This window comes from Pogoniulus pusillus, chromosome 25 (assembly GCF_015220805.1).
Source record: "Pogoniulus pusillus isolate bPogPus1 chromosome 25, bPogPus1.pri, whole genome shotgun sequence".
NCBI lineage: Eukaryota > Metazoa > Chordata > Aves > Piciformes > Lybiidae > Pogoniulus > Pogoniulus pusillus.
In genome coordinates this window covers 17750514-17765318 of record NC_087288.1, presented here as the reverse complement: position 1 = coordinate 17765318, position 14805 = coordinate 17750514, and the positions used below count along the sequence as shown (strand labels likewise).

General features: G+C 48.9%; 1 protein-coding gene across 5 annotated transcripts in view; it reads left to right on the top strand.

Annotated features, from left to right (window-relative positions):
* ENAH (ENAH actin regulator) overlaps positions 1 to 13199 on the top strand; it is a 151357-nt gene extending 138158 nt beyond the window's left edge. For all 5 annotated transcript variants that reach the window (XM_064164592.1, XM_064164595.1, XM_064164596.1 and 2 more), the window contains 3 exons: positions 4795 to 4873; positions 8167 to 8224; positions 11870 to 13199. In XM_064164592.1, coding sequence (XP_064020662.1) covers positions 4795 to 4873; positions 8167 to 8224; positions 11870 to 11907 — 175 coding nt within the window. In that variant the 3' untranslated portion in view covers positions 11908 to 13199. The remainder of the gene's footprint in view (positions 1 to 4794; positions 4874 to 8166; positions 8225 to 11869) is intronic.
* Positions 13200 to 14805: the final 1606 nt, after the last annotated feature.

The window sequence follows — 14805 nt, the reverse complement described above, 5'->3', positions numbered from 1 at the left end:
AGCTCACAAAGTATCACAGTATCACCAAGGTTGGAAGAGACCTCACAGATCATCAAGTCCAACCCTTTACCACAGAGCTCAAGGCCAGACCATGGCACCAAGTGCCACATCCAACCTTGCCTTGAACAGCTCCAGGGACGGCGACTCCACCACCTCCCCGGGCAGCCCATTCCAGTGTCCAATGACTCTCTCAGGGAAGAACTTTCTCCTCACCTCCAGCCTAAATCTCCCCTGGCGCAGCCTGAGGCTGTGTCCTCTTGTTCTGGTGCTGGCCACCTGAGAGAAGAGAGCAACCTCCCCCTGGCCACAACCTCCCCTCAGGTAGTTGCAGACAGCAATAAGGTCTCCCCTGAGCCTCCTCTTCTCCAGGCTAACCAATCCCAGCTCCCTCAGCCTCACCTCGTAGGGCTGTGCTCAAGGCCTCTCCCCAGCCTCGTCGCCCTTCTCTGGACATGCTCGAGCATCTCAATGTCCCTCCTAAACTGGGGGGCCCAGAACTGAACACAGGACTCAAGGTGTGGTCTGACCAGTGCAGAGTACAGGGGCAGAATGACCTCCCTGCTCCTGCTGGCCACACCATTGCTGATGCAGGCCAGGATGCCACTGGCTCTCTTGGCCACCTGGGCACACTGCTGGCTCATGTTCAGGTGGGTATCAATCAGCACCCCCAGATCCCTCTCTGTCTGGCTGCTCTCCAGCCACTCCCACCCCAGCCTGTATCTCTGCATGGGGTTGTTGTGGCCAAAGTGCAGCACCCTGCACTTGGAGCTATTGAAGCCATCCCCTTGGACTCTGCCCATCTGTCCAGGCGGTCAAGGTCCCACTGCAGAGCCCTTCTGCCCTCCAACCCAGCCACATCTGCCCCCAGCTTAGTGTCATCTGCAAACTTGCTGATGACTGACTCCATGCCCTCATCCAGATCATCTATGAAGATGTTAAAGAGGATGGGGCCCAGCACAGATCCCTGAGGGACACCACTAGTGACAGCCGCCAGCTGGATGTGGCACCATTCACCACCACTCTCTGGGTCCGGCCCTCCAGCCAGTTCCTAACCCAGCACAGAGTGTTGCCATCCAAGCCATGGGCTGATAGCTTAGCCAGCAGTTTGCTGTGGGGGACAGTGTCAAAGGCCTTGCTGAAGTCCAGATAGAGCACATCCACAGCCTCCCCACATCCACCAAGCAGTCACCTGATCATAGAAGGAGATCAGGTTAGAAAGGCAGGATCTGCCCTTCCTAAACCCATGCTGGCTGGATGATCTTGGAGATCTTTGCCATCCCTCAGGTGCGCAGTTATTGGCCCCAAGAGAACCTGCTCCATCAGTTTCCCTGGCACTGAGGTCAGGCTGACAGGTCTGTAGTTCCCAGGTTCCTCCATCCCACCCTTCTTGTGGATGGGGACCACGTTGGCAGTTTCCAGTCTCCTGGGACCTCTCCGGTGAGCCAGGACTGCTGGAAAATGATGGAGAGCAGCTTGGCCAGCTCAGCTGCCAGCTCTCTCAGCACCCTGGGATGGATCCCATCTGGTCCCATGGACTTGTGGGTGTCCAGATGACTCAGCAGGTCCTGAACTAATTCTTCATGAATTTCCAGGGGAACACACTGCTCCCCGACCCCATCCCCCAGTTCAAGAGGCCACTTGCCCTGAACTCCTCCCTCCTTACTGTTGAAAACTGAGGCGAAGAAGGCATTCAGGACCTCTGCCTTTGCCTCATCATCAGTTATAGTGTTCCCCTCCTGGTCCAGTAAGGAGTGGAGGCTCTTCTTGCCCTTCCTTTTGGCGTTGATATATTTATAAAAGTGTTTTTTGTTAACTTTCACGGAAGTGGCCAGCCTAACACCAAAAGCTCACAAAGTACCCTGACACCAAAAGCTCACAAAATACCCTGACACCAAAAGCTCACAAAGTACCCTGACACCAAAAGCTCACAAAATACCCTGACACCAAAAGCTCACAAAGTACCCTGACACCAAAAGCCTTCAGATTTTAAGAGCTTTCCACAGGTAAACACCAGATTCCAGTTTTGTGTTTCATGAAGGCACTCACTGTGGTGACTACTTAATCTCTTGTATGAAAAGCTCCCCTTCCAGCTACTTCTCTTGGATGGTGTGTTCTGCATGCTGGCATGAGTACAATCTTTTCCTTGCATGCTTGATTGAAGGTGTTTTAGGGTTGGCTTACTGTCCTGTTAGGCAATGCTATGAAAAACCACACGGGAGAGCTCTTTAGCCATCTTAGGATCGAATGGTTGGGATGCTTTAGTCACTAAATTTCACTCAAGGGTGTTTTTCTTCATGGCAGCTGCATTCACCTTTAATCCTTCTTCTGAGCAAGTTAAACAACAAAAAAGGAAATATAAAGTAACCTGGGGTCAGGATTTGCCTGATGTTAGGAACCATCTACTTCACAGACTGCAGTCTTTCCTATTTGAATGTGAAAGAAATGCCAGGCTGCCTTGCATTTCAGAAAGCAAAAAGGTTAATAGAGTCTTCAAACTGAGTGGTAAGAGCTTCTAAAGAGGCTTTCCTGGGGATACTTTTGACAGCAGGAATATTTGGGATGGGATTGGTCGATTTTTACCCTGAAGAGCTGAAAGGAAACATGAAGCTGTCTGTGGAGAGCTCTTCTTTAAAGGAAATGTGTTGCAGTCATATGTAATTGCATTAAAATATTGAATGATGTTCTTGTTTGGGTTCTTACATTAAGGCAGGTAGTAGCTGCCTCTTATCAGTTGCCAGGAACTGCATTTTTTGGAGAGGATATTGGTTCTTTTTTCATGCTGTGTTTGGCAACAGGATGCTACTCACAGGAAATGAAGCTGAAACATTCGTGGGACTCTGCTTGGACTAAGTGTTCACAGTATGAGGTGTACACTACAAGTAACACCTTTAAATATCAGATGTGTGATGAAGCAGCAATTGGCAAAGATCTCATCTTGATGAATGTTTTGGAGCAAGCAGTTCTTAGCTACACAGTTTATCCTTCAGAAGATCCTAAACTGTGGTTTGTCTTCATAGCGTGAGCACAGGCTGCAGGTTTTCTGGTGGTTGCAAGGTGAATTCTGGTTTGTCAGCTTCAAGTTCCTAGAAGGTTGTGTGTTCTGTCTTGGTGGGTCATGGATTTCATTTTGATGTGCTTCAAGCAATAATGTTAGCAAGTTCTCTCTTGGAACCTGTGTTTCAACATCTGTATTCTTACATATAAGCAGCTGTAGCGATTGAGTATTGCGATCCCCAGTGAGGAGCCGAGTTGGTACAACAGCACAGGATCTTGCTGTGCCTCTTCTGCTTTGATACAGAGTCCAGCAGCAAAGGCACAGTAACTGCAGTCCCTCCTGACTGTTTTTAGAATCACAGAATCATAGAATCAGCCAGGTTGGAAGAGACCTCCAAGATCATCCAGTCCAACCTAGCACCCAGCCCTAGCCAATCAACCAGACCATGGCACTAAGTGCCTCAGCCAGGCTTGGCTTCAACACCTCCAGGGACAGTGACTCCACCACCTCCCTGGGCAGCCCATTCCAATGCCAATCACTCTCTCTGTGAAGAACTTCTTCCTAATATCCAGCCTATACCTACCCTGGCACAACTTGAGGCTGTGTCCCCTTGTTCTGTTGCTGGTTGCCTGGCAGAAGAGCCCAACCCCACCTGGCTACAGCCTCCCTTCAGGTAGTTGTACACAGCAATGAGCTCTGCCCTGAGCCTCCTCTTCTGCAGGCTGCACACCCCCAGCTCCCTCAGCCTCTCCTCATAGGCTTTGTGTTCCAGGCCCCTCACCAGCTTTGTCACCCTTCTCTGGGCACATTTCAGCTTCTCAACATCTCTCTTGAATTGAGGGGCCCAGAACTGGACACAGCACTCAAGGTGTGGCCTGAGCAGTGCTGAGTACAGGGGCAGAATAACCTCCCTTGTCCTGCTGGCCACACTGCTCCTGAGGCAGGCCAGGATGCCATTGGCTCTCTTGGCCACCTGGGCACACTGCTGCCTCATCTTCAGCCTACTGTCTACCAGTACCCCCAGGTCCCTGTGGAAGCATAGTAAGTACATGAGCCTGAGTAACACCTCGTATGAGTAAAGGAGATCAAAAAAGAGAAGCAAAAAGGTAGACAATCTGCTTGTGGAATTTTTGTTCAGAATGCAAGATGGTCTTGGTAAGCAAGTTTTTGATGTCTTCAGAGAGTCCAAAACGCCAGAACATCATCTCAAGAGCTTCCAAATCTTGCTGCTGTTACAGGATTTGCTTTCAAGGTTGGGAGGAGGTTAGATAAGGTTGCTCAGCCATGTCCTGTCAGGTGTTGATCCTGTGATACTGTGTGTTGAAAATCTGCCATGGTGATTCCACAGCATTCATACAGTTACAGCACAAACAAGCAGTCATTAGTGGGAGTGCTTCTTTGAGAGGCCCTGATTTGAAATGAGTAAGCAGTTGAAAATGCAGAAGGGGAAGTATTTGATATTTGAAGACATTCAGCTTTTCATGCTCATTATGGCAAAAAACCAATCAGAAACCACTGGGAGTGAAATCTGGCTGCTGCCTGAAAAGTTCTTGATTTGAACTAATAACTCTTAGGGTAATTAATATTTCCAGCCTGTGGGAAATCTTCTGGGTCTCTGCTTTTTTATTCTGTGTGGTATGTGGAGCCTGCCTGATTCTTCCCATCCTCTAACTCCCGACATTTTATTCTGTTTTATTCTGGTTCTTTGCTGTGTTTTCAGTAGAAGTTTGATGGGGGAAGTGCTGTGTGTCCTGTCACCATGAGTGACTGGTAATTCTGGATGTGTTTTTGTACTGCAGACCAAAATCTACACCTACGGGGCAGCCCAGTGCCAATGGAGTACAGTCAGAGGGTCTAGATTATGACAGATTGAAGCAGGTATGTATATGATGCCCTGGCAAGAAAAGAACTTGTAGCTGTCCCATACTAGTTTTTATTGTTCTGTTAACTAGTTCCAGAGGTAAGTAATGATGTAGTCATTAGTAGTCATTATTTGCTGAAACGAGTTTGGGGAAATTCTTAGCCACCCCCCAACACTTACAGCTTCTTACACAGCCCCAGGACTCTCCACCTTTCCTCAAGGGACAGATGTTCTGGTCCCTTAATCATCCTCGTGGTCCTCTGTTGTACTCTCTCCAGTAGTTTCCTGTCCCTTTTGAACTGGGGAGACCAGAGCTGGACGCAGTACTCCAGATGAGGTTCCACCAAGGCAAAGTGGAAGCAAGGGAGGGTCTTCCTTGACCTGCTTTTGTTGATGCATTCCAGGATGCCATTGGCCCTCTTGGCTGCTTTTGATGATGCATTCCAGGATAGCATTGGCCCTCTTGGCTGCTTTTGATGATGCAGTCCAGGGTAGCATTGGCCCTCTTGGCTGCTTTTGTTGATGCAGTCCAGGATAGCATTGGCCCTCTTGGCTGCTTTTGATGATGCAGTCCAGGATAGCATTGGCCCTCTTGGCTGCTTTTGTTGATGCAGTCCAGGATAGCATTGGCCCTCTTGGCTGCTTTTGTTGATGCAGTCCAGGATAGCATTGGCCCTCTTGGCTGCTTTTGTTGATGCAGTCCAGGATAGCACTGGCCCTCTTGGCTGCTTTTGTTGATGCAGTCCAGGATAGCATTGGCCTTCTTAGCCACAAGGGCATGTTGCTCTCTCATGATCAACTTACCAGGACTCCGAGGTCCTTCTCCATGGAGCTGCTTCTCTAGAGGCATTCAAAATCCGCTTATATGTGCTTCATTGTGACCTGCCCTAGGTGGTCCTGCTTGGGCAGGGCAGTTGGACTAGATGATCTCCAGAAGTGCCATCCAACCCCTGCCATTCTGTGTTACTTTCACTTCTTCCTGCTTTTTGCATTAGACAGCACACCCAAGGTGGTGTTCATGCTATAGATGGAACTGGGAACTGGGTTTGGCTGGCAAACCTTGCCTCTCTCTGTCTGAACAAGCCAGCAACAAGCCCTTAGAGCAGTTCTAGCAGAACAAGCATCACCACATTTTAATACCACATGTGAGCATTCATGGTCATAAGTTTGGTGGTGATACCACCTTTTGTGTAGCTGTCCTGGCTAAGAGCAAAGGAGAGTCTTGTGGGAGGAAGGTGACAGTCCCCTGCTGGTGAGGAGAAGATGCTGTGGCATGTTTCAGAAATTGTCTGGCAACAACCTGTATGTGACAGGCTTTTTTCAAGTACCAAACCAGCACAACCAGAGGCTTGGCAAGGCATCCCCTGTGGTTTGTATGAAGACAGGACCTATCAGTTAAGAACACTAGTGGGATGCTTATTTCTTCTCTGAGCTCCTTTGAACTCGAGGCCATAAAGGATGGGGATCCTGTCTGTCATCCCACAAAGCACAGCTCTCCCAAGTTTCCAGCCTGCTGACTCATAGAATCATAGAATCAGCCAGGTTGGAAGAGACCTCCAAGATCATCCAGTCCAACCTAGCACCCAGCCCTATCCAATCAACCAGACCATGGCACTAAGTGCCTCAGCCAGGCTTTGCTTGAAGACCCCCAGGGACGGTGCCTCCACCACCTCCCTGGGCAGCCCATTCCAATGCCAATCACTCTCTCTGTGAAGAACTTCTTCCTAACATCCAGCCTAGACCTACCCTGGCACAACTTGAGACTGTGTCCCCTTGTTCTATTGCTGGTTACCTGGGAGAAGAGGCCACCCCCCACCTGGCTACAATGCCCCTTCAGGTAGTTGTAGACAGTAATAAGATCACCCCTGAGCCTCCTCTCCTCCAGGCTAAACAGGCCCAGCTCCCTCAACCTCTCCTCATAGGATTTGTGCTCCAGGCCCCTCCCCAGCTTTGTTGCCCTTCTCTGGACACCTTCCAGCACCTCAACATCTTTCTTGAATTGAGGGGCCCAGAACTGGACACAGCACTCAAGGTGTGGCCTGACCAGTGCTGAGTACAGGGGCAGAATAACCTCCCTTGTCCTGCTGGCCACACTGTTCCTGATGCAGGCCAGGATGCCATTGGCTTTCTTGGCCACCTGGGCACACTGCTGCCTCAGCTTCAGCTTACTCTCTATCAGTACCCCCAGGTCCCTTTCCTCCTGACTGCTCTCCAGCCACTTAGTCCCCAGCCTATAGCACTGCTTGGGGTTGTTGTGGCCAAAGTGCAGAACCCTCCCCTTGGCCTTGTTCAATCTCATCCCATTGGCCTCTGCCCACCCATCCAGCCTGTCCAGGTCCCTCTGCAGGGCTCTCCTACCTTCCTCTCCCTGCCTCTGTCAGGATTGTTTTCCCTGGAAGCAAAATCATCTTTTACATGGTGGCAATCTCGTACTCGCCACTGCCGGCCCCAGCAACTAGTGGTCACGCTCCTGCTCCAAGGTTTCTTGCTCTTTGACCAGGAGTCTTGTCTCAGACTCAGCAACTTGGGCAACTAACCAGAAATGACTTCAGGCAGGGAAGGTGTGTTCCACCAACAGCTCCTAAAGGACCTGAGGCTGGAGTACACTTGGGGAATTGCATGCTTGCTCATGAACAGCCTCCTAACTCCAAAGCTGCCAAAGAAACAGCTGGAATCATCTTCTGGATGAGGATGCTGCTGGCCACAGATTTGGTGTGGAAGTCTGCAGAAACAGAGGGTTAATGGAACTCTGCTGGTAAAAATGGTGCCACCAAATAGTCACTTAGAGTCACTTACATGAAAGGATGGGAAAAACATCAAGTGAGGAGAGGCACTTCACCCCATCAGCTTATTTCCCTCACGTTCTACTTGGAATCCCTTGGCAACTTGATCTGCCTTTTGGGTTTTTTTTGCTTTGAATATCTGACTTGCAGTTTTTAATTAGCTATTTGTTCTGCAGCTCACCTGTAGCAAAGCTTTCTTGTTTAACAGGGATCTGCCAAGCATGGGGTTTATTACTTTTCTTACTTAGCAATGACATTAGTGCAATATTCTACCTGCAGTTGGTCCCTTCTCCTCTCAGAGGTCTACAGGAATCAGTTGATACAGATCTGATTATTTTTCTCCTTGGTTTTACCTGCAGTAAGAATGTTTTAGGTTTTGAAGATCAACTTGGAAGCTGAAGGGTGGGTTATGCATTTCAGGAGGGTTAAAGGTTGATTAAGGAGTAGGAAACATTCAGAGTTCTCTCTGCAGAACTAACCTGTTCGTGTTGCAAATCTAATCTGTTGTTTCTGCTCTGACACCATAGGACATTTTAGATGAAATGAGGAAGGAGTTAACAAAACTAAAGGAAGAACTCATTGATGGTAGGTATCAATCTGCTTGCTGCTGTTCAGTCTCACTTAAAATAAGTAGCTAGAGGTGCACAAAGTGTTCATGTAATGTGTTTGTACCCTGAGAATGATGTATTGGTAAAAATAGCTTTGTTCTTAGTCTGGTGGCATCCTTTTCCTCTGCAACAGACTTGTTCTGATTGTTCTCCTTCACTGTTTTCTGCTCTGTGCCTTTTCTTTTAGTAGAACATTGACACCAAGTAGCATCTTTTAAAAGTGGTTGGAGAAATGCTGTATTTGAGTCATTTGCAGTTACACTGTGATCAGTTTTGGGCTCCCCAGGTGAAGAGGGACAGGGATCTGCTGGAGAGGGTCCAGCAGAGGGCTAGGGGGATGATGAGGGGACTGGAGGGCATGGCTGATGAGGAGAGGCTGAGGGCCCTGGGGCTGCTTAGTCTGGACAAGAGAAGACTGAGAGGGGATTGGATAAATGTTTCTAAGTATCTGAAGGCTGCCAGGAGCAGGGGGACAGGCTCTGCTCACTGCTCCCTGGGATAGGACAAGGAGCAATGGGTGTAAGTTGCAGCACAGGAGGTTCTGCCTCAACACAAGGGGGAACTTCTGTGCTGGAAGGGTCACAGAGCAATGGCACAAGCTCCCCAGGGAGGTCATTTAGTCTCCTTCTCTGGAGGCATTCAAGGTCTGTCTGGATGTGTTCCTGTGTGATCTGTGTTAGACAGCATTGTCCTGCTCTGGCAGAGGGGTTGGACTCGATGATCTCCTTGGGTCCCTTCCAACCCCTGCCATCCTGTGAGCCTATGAGCATGTGCTGGCAGATGGGATGCTGCTAAATAATCCAGAGCTGCTCAGGAACATGTTTGGAAATTGTCAATATTCAGGCTAGGATTGTGCTTCCAGCTTTCAGTCATCTTCTCTTTGCTCTGTAGTGGAAGAGGCAAAGAGAAGTATTCTCACAATTGTGCTTTTAACAGGAAGTGTTTTCCTGTGTAGCCTTTTGCAATTAGGGGAAGTCACTGAGAAATGATAATCTCAAAGGGCCACCAGTCAAGTAGTAAATAAAACTCTGTGACTGATTGCCTTGGTATGCATTTTTTTCCCTAACTTTATGGAAAATACCAAAATAAAGTATGGGGAAGAAAAATACCAAGGGGGGAGGGGGCTGGGGAAATGAAGTGTGAGACAACCAGCAACAGAACAAGGGGACACAGTCTTAAGTTGTGCCAGGGGAGGTCTAGGCTGGGTGTTAGGAGGGAGTTGTTGTCAGAGAGAGTGATTGGCATTGGAATGGGCTGCCCAGGGAGGTGGTGGAGTCACCATCCCTGGAGGTGCTGAAGCAAAGCCTGGCTGAGGCACTTAGTGCCATGGTGTAGTTGACTGGCTAGGGCTGGGTGCTAGGTTGGACTGGATGATCTTGGAGGTCTCTTCCAACCTGGTTGGTTTATTCTATGATTCTAAGAAGCAAGTCATAGCTCTGCTGATCAACTGATACCACTGCTGGTGAAATGCCAAATGTGATGATGTAGGAAGAGCTGGCTACAGAGAATGCAGTGATTTCCCCCTGGATTTGGACTGTGCTGTGTCCCACAGTCTTTTAGAACTGTATGAAGCAAACAAGGGAGGGCCCTGAGACTGCTTTTAAAACCAAAACAATAAAAGAGCCCCCACATATGCTGCTTGAGAATCCCAAGTTTTGCTGGAGATGCAGAACTGCAAAATAAAAGATGCTGACAGGATTTTACAGGAGGAAAAGTGGTACTGCCTGGTTGAGAACAACCTGTGTGAAGCCACATGAAGCTAACTTAATGTATGGCTTATTTGCATTGTTAGGACTTTTCATAGCAATTAGATGCTGTGCTGAGGGGTTTGGTTTGGTCAAGGACTTGTCAGTGTCAAGTTGCATCAGGGGAGGTTTAGGTTGGATGTTGGGAGGAAGTTATTCACTGAGTGGGTGGTCAGGCACAGGAACAGGCTGCCCAGGGAGGTGGTGCAGTCACCATCCCTGGAGGTGTTTAAAAGGAGAGTGGCTGTGGTGCTTGAGGCTATGGTCTGGTGATGAAGGATGCTGGGATAAAGGTTGGAGTGGCTGATCCTGGTGGTCCTTTCCAAGCAGAGCAATTCACAGTGATTAGGTGTGCTGAGGGATTTGGTTTGGTCAAGGACTTGTCAGTGTCAAGTTGCATCAGGGGAGGTTTAGGTTGGATGTTGGCAGGAAGTTCTTTACTGAGCGGGTGGTCAGGCACTGGAACAGGCTGAACACCTCCAGGGATGGTGACTCCACCACCTCCCTGGGCAGCCCATTCCAATGCCAATCACTCTCTCTGCCAACAACTTCCTCCTCACATCCAGCCTAGACCTCCCCTGGCACAACTTGGAGGTGTTTAGTCTGGAGAAGACGAGGGTAAGAGGGGACCTTATTGCCCTCTATCACTGCCTGAAAGGAGATTGTAGTGAGCCTGGAGCTGGTCTCTTCTCCCAAGTTACTAATGATAGGACAAGAGGAAATGGCCTCAAGTTGCATCAGGGGAGGTTTAGGTTGGATGTTGGGAGGAAGTTATTCACTGAGCAGGTGGTCAGGCACAGGAACAGGCTGCCCAGGGAGGTGGTGCAGTTGCCATCCCTGGAGGTGTTTAGAAGGAGAGTGGATGTGGTGCTTGAGGCTGTGGTCTGGTGATGAAGGATGCTGGGATGAAGGTTGGACTGGATGGTCCTGGTGGTCATTTCCAAGCAGAGCAATTCACATTGATTAGATGTGCTGAGGGATTTGGTTTGGTCAAGGACTTGTCAGTGTCAAGTTGCATCAGGGAGGTTTAGGTTGGATGTTGGGAGGAAGTTCTTTACTGAGTGGGTGGTCAGGCACTGGAACAGGCTGAACACCTCCAGGGATGGTGACTCCACCACCTCCCTGGGCAGCCCATTCCAATGCCAATCACTCTCTCTGTCAACAACTTCCTCCTAACATCCAGCCTAGACCTCCCCTGATTGCACAACTTGGAGGTGTTTAGTCTGGAGAAGACAAGGGTAAGAGAGGACCTTATTGCCTTCTATCACTGCCTGAAAGGAGATTGTAGTGAGCCTGGAGCTGGTCTCTTCTCCCAAGTTACTAATGACAGGACAAGAGGAAATGGCCTCAAGTTGCATCAGGGGAGGTTGAGGATGGATGTTGGGAGGAAGTTCTTTACTGAGCAGGTGGTCAGGCACTGGAACAGGCTGCCCAGGGAGGTGATGCAGTCACCATCCCTGGAGGTGTTTAAAAGGAGAGTGGCTGTGATGCTTGAGGCTGTGGTCTGGTGATGAAGGATGCTGGGATGAAGGTTGGACTGGATGGTCCTGGTGGTCATTTCCAAGCAGAGCAATTCACAGTGATTGGATGTGCTCAGGGGTTTGGTTTGGTCAAGGACTTGTCAGTGTCTAGTTGCATCAGGGGAGGTTTAGGTTGGATGTTGGGAGGAAGTTGTTTACCGAGCGGGCGGTCAGGCACTGGAACTGGTTTGGTCAAGGACTTGTCAGTGTGAAACTAATGATTGGACTCGATGAGCTCGAAGGTCTTTTCCAATCTAAATGATTATGGAAGCAGAGTGAGTCCTCTTTGAAGGGCTCAGTTGTGTATTCTGGCGTTCTGCCTCTGCTTTGCTAACTCTTCCCTTTCTGTCTCCACAGCCATCAGGCAAGAACTCAGCAAGTCGAATACCGCGTAGAAAGAGTAGGACTAAGCCGATGTGACTCTTTAACTTGATACAAAACTGACTACATTTTGTGAGCTGTTAGAAGAAAACGGAGACAGACACTTGGAAGGAGGGAGAAACAACCTATTCTGAGAAGCTTCAGACACATCACTCTGGTGATAACGCTATTCCCCTCCTAGTTTGCAGCTTTTTTTTCTGACCTTTACAGCAGGGTGGAAAAGACTTTTAAAGTTACTGTAACGATTATGCAGAAATTCCTACACCTAGCAGACAAGATCACAGTGCTTTGAAGTCTACTCATGTCAAGATCCAATCGCACAGGTTTCTGAATTTGTGTTAAGACGAAAAAGAGGGGAAAAAAAAAACCCAACCCAACAAAAACCCACCGGGGAAAAGCTTGGGAAGGCTTTTCAGAGAGGTTTTCTTGATTAATGAAGGAGTTAGCAAGTTATACTGTTCAAATGTATCTCAGGTTTGTCTTCTTATCCTATCTGCTATTTCCACGCCTAATTCGAAGAGATCTGATGTGCAGAAGTTCGGTGGAGAGAACAGGGAGCGCTGTTAAAGGGCAGGGTTTAAGCGAATGACCTTAGGCGGTGACCACAGACGCATTACTGATCCTCATCAGAGGTGTCCCTGCCCTGCGGCAGTGCCGGAGATGGAGAGGTGGGGGGGGGAGGGAGGGTTGGAACTAGACTATCTTTGAGATCGGAGGGGGGGGGGAGGGTTGGAACTAGACTATCTTTGAGCTCCCTTCCCACCCTACCAATGGATTTCTGTGATTTTCCCTTTTTTTTTTGGGGGGGGGGAGGGGAATTTTCTGATAGGAAGCCTCTCTACTTAGCCTTCATGCAATTTTACAGGGGAAAAAAAAAACCCAACAAAAAAAGAGAGAAAAAAAACCAAACAAACAAAAAAAAAAAAGAAACCAAACCACCACCACCAACACCAACAACAAAGAAAGGCAAAATCCAGCCCAGAGTTGAAAGCTGTCGATGCCTCCCTGCATTGTTCCGATGCTTTACCAAATCTAAGACTTCTACACGAGGCAAATCAGCAGTCAAAATGTATAAAAACAAAAAGAAATAAATCAGTAGTCTGTTGTAGATTTACAGTAGATTTTTAGGGCTTTTTTTTTTTTTTCCCTTTTGTTTTTATTTTTTAGAAGCTTTATGCATGTGGAAATTTTTTTTTCTCCCCTTTTTTTCTCCTCTTTTTTTTTTTGGGGGTAATGTAACAGTTCACAGCCAGCTTTTGAATTAAAAGGAAAAGAAGAAAATAATAAAGTTGCATGTCACAGAGTAGCCTTTTTTTTTTTTTTTTTTGTTCTTTTCGTTTTGTAAGGCTTAATTTATGCCCAGAAAAGATGCAGGGGAAGGGGGAAGAGGGGGTGGGAGGTGAGGGAGGGGGAAGGTGAGACCTTTTTTTGTTAGGTTCTGCACTTTTTCTTCATCTTACATGCATGGGCCTGTTTAGCCTGGAGAAGAGGAGGCTCAGGGGTGATCTTATTACTGTCTGCAACTACCTGAAGGGAGGCTGTAGCCAGGTGGGGTTGGTCTCTTCTCCCAGACAAGTAGCAACAGAACAAGGGGACACAGTCTCAAGTTGTGCCGGGGGAGGTCTAGGCTGGATGTTAGGAGGAAGTTGTTGGCAGAGAGAGTGATTGGCATTGGAATGGGCTGCCCAGGGAGGTGGTGGAGTCACCATCCCTGGAGGTGTTGAAGCCAAGCCTGGCTGAGGCACTTAGTGCCATGGTCTGGTTGACTGGCTAGGGCTGGGTGCTAGGTTGACCTGGATGAGCTTGGAGGTCTCTTCCAGCCTGGTTGATTCTATGATTCTATGTGTAACAGTGAGGGGAACCTGACTTTTATCAGTGACCATGTTAATGGAACCAGGTACTCAAATCCTTTTCTATCCTGTTGGTTTTTGTTTTTTTTTTTTTTGGTTTGGGTTGTTTTGGGGTTTTTTTTTCCCTTCATTTTTTCTATTTGAAACTCAGTAAAATATTTCCATAATGGTTCTGGAACTCCCATGGGAACCGAACTTGTCTCTCGGTGAGAGAGCAAACAGGCAGGGGTGAGAGAGCAAACAGGCAGGCACCTGAATGACTGGGGGAGCCCCTGTGGAAGTGCATTGTCCTTTCTCCTGTCTACCATGACCCTCTGCTTCACTCCTTGCTGAGACTCCTTTTTTTTTGATTGCTTAATCAATCAGAGCAGCACTTAGTTACCTTAGAGCGACAGAGCATCAGGTCACAATAAAGGGCCCCTTTCGGAGCCAGCAGTCTGCACCTGCAGCCCAGAGAGCCAAGCAGAGCCTGGGCTGCAGCAGGAGAAGTGTGGCCAGCAGGGCCAGGGAGGTGATTCTCCCCCTCTGCTGTGCTCTGCTGAGACCCCACCTGGAGTACTGCATCCAGATCTGGAGCCCCCATTACAAGAGGGATGTGGATGTGCTGGAGTGTGTCCAGAGAAGGACCACTGGGATGCTGAGAGGGCTGCAGCAGCTCTGCTGTGAGCACAGACTGAAAGAGTTGGGGCTGTGCAGGCTGGAGAAGAGGAGGCTCCCAGGTGACCTTCTTGTGGCCTTCCAGGATCTGAAGGGGGCTACAAAAAAGCTGGGGAGGGACTTTTGAGGCTGTCAGGGAGTGCCAGGACTGGGGGTAGCAAAGCAAAGCTGGAGGTCGGTAGGTTGAGGCTGGAGGTGAGGAGGAAGTTGCTGAGCAGGAGAGTGGTGAGAGGCTGGAATGGGTTGCCCAGGGAGGTGGTTGAGGCCCCATGGCTGGAGGTGTTTCAGGCCAGGCTGGCTGAGGCTGTGTGCAGCCTGCTCTAGGGTAGGGTGTCCCTGGGCATGGCAGGGGGGCTAGAACTGACTGACCCTTGTGGTCCCTTCCAACCCTGACTGACTCTATGA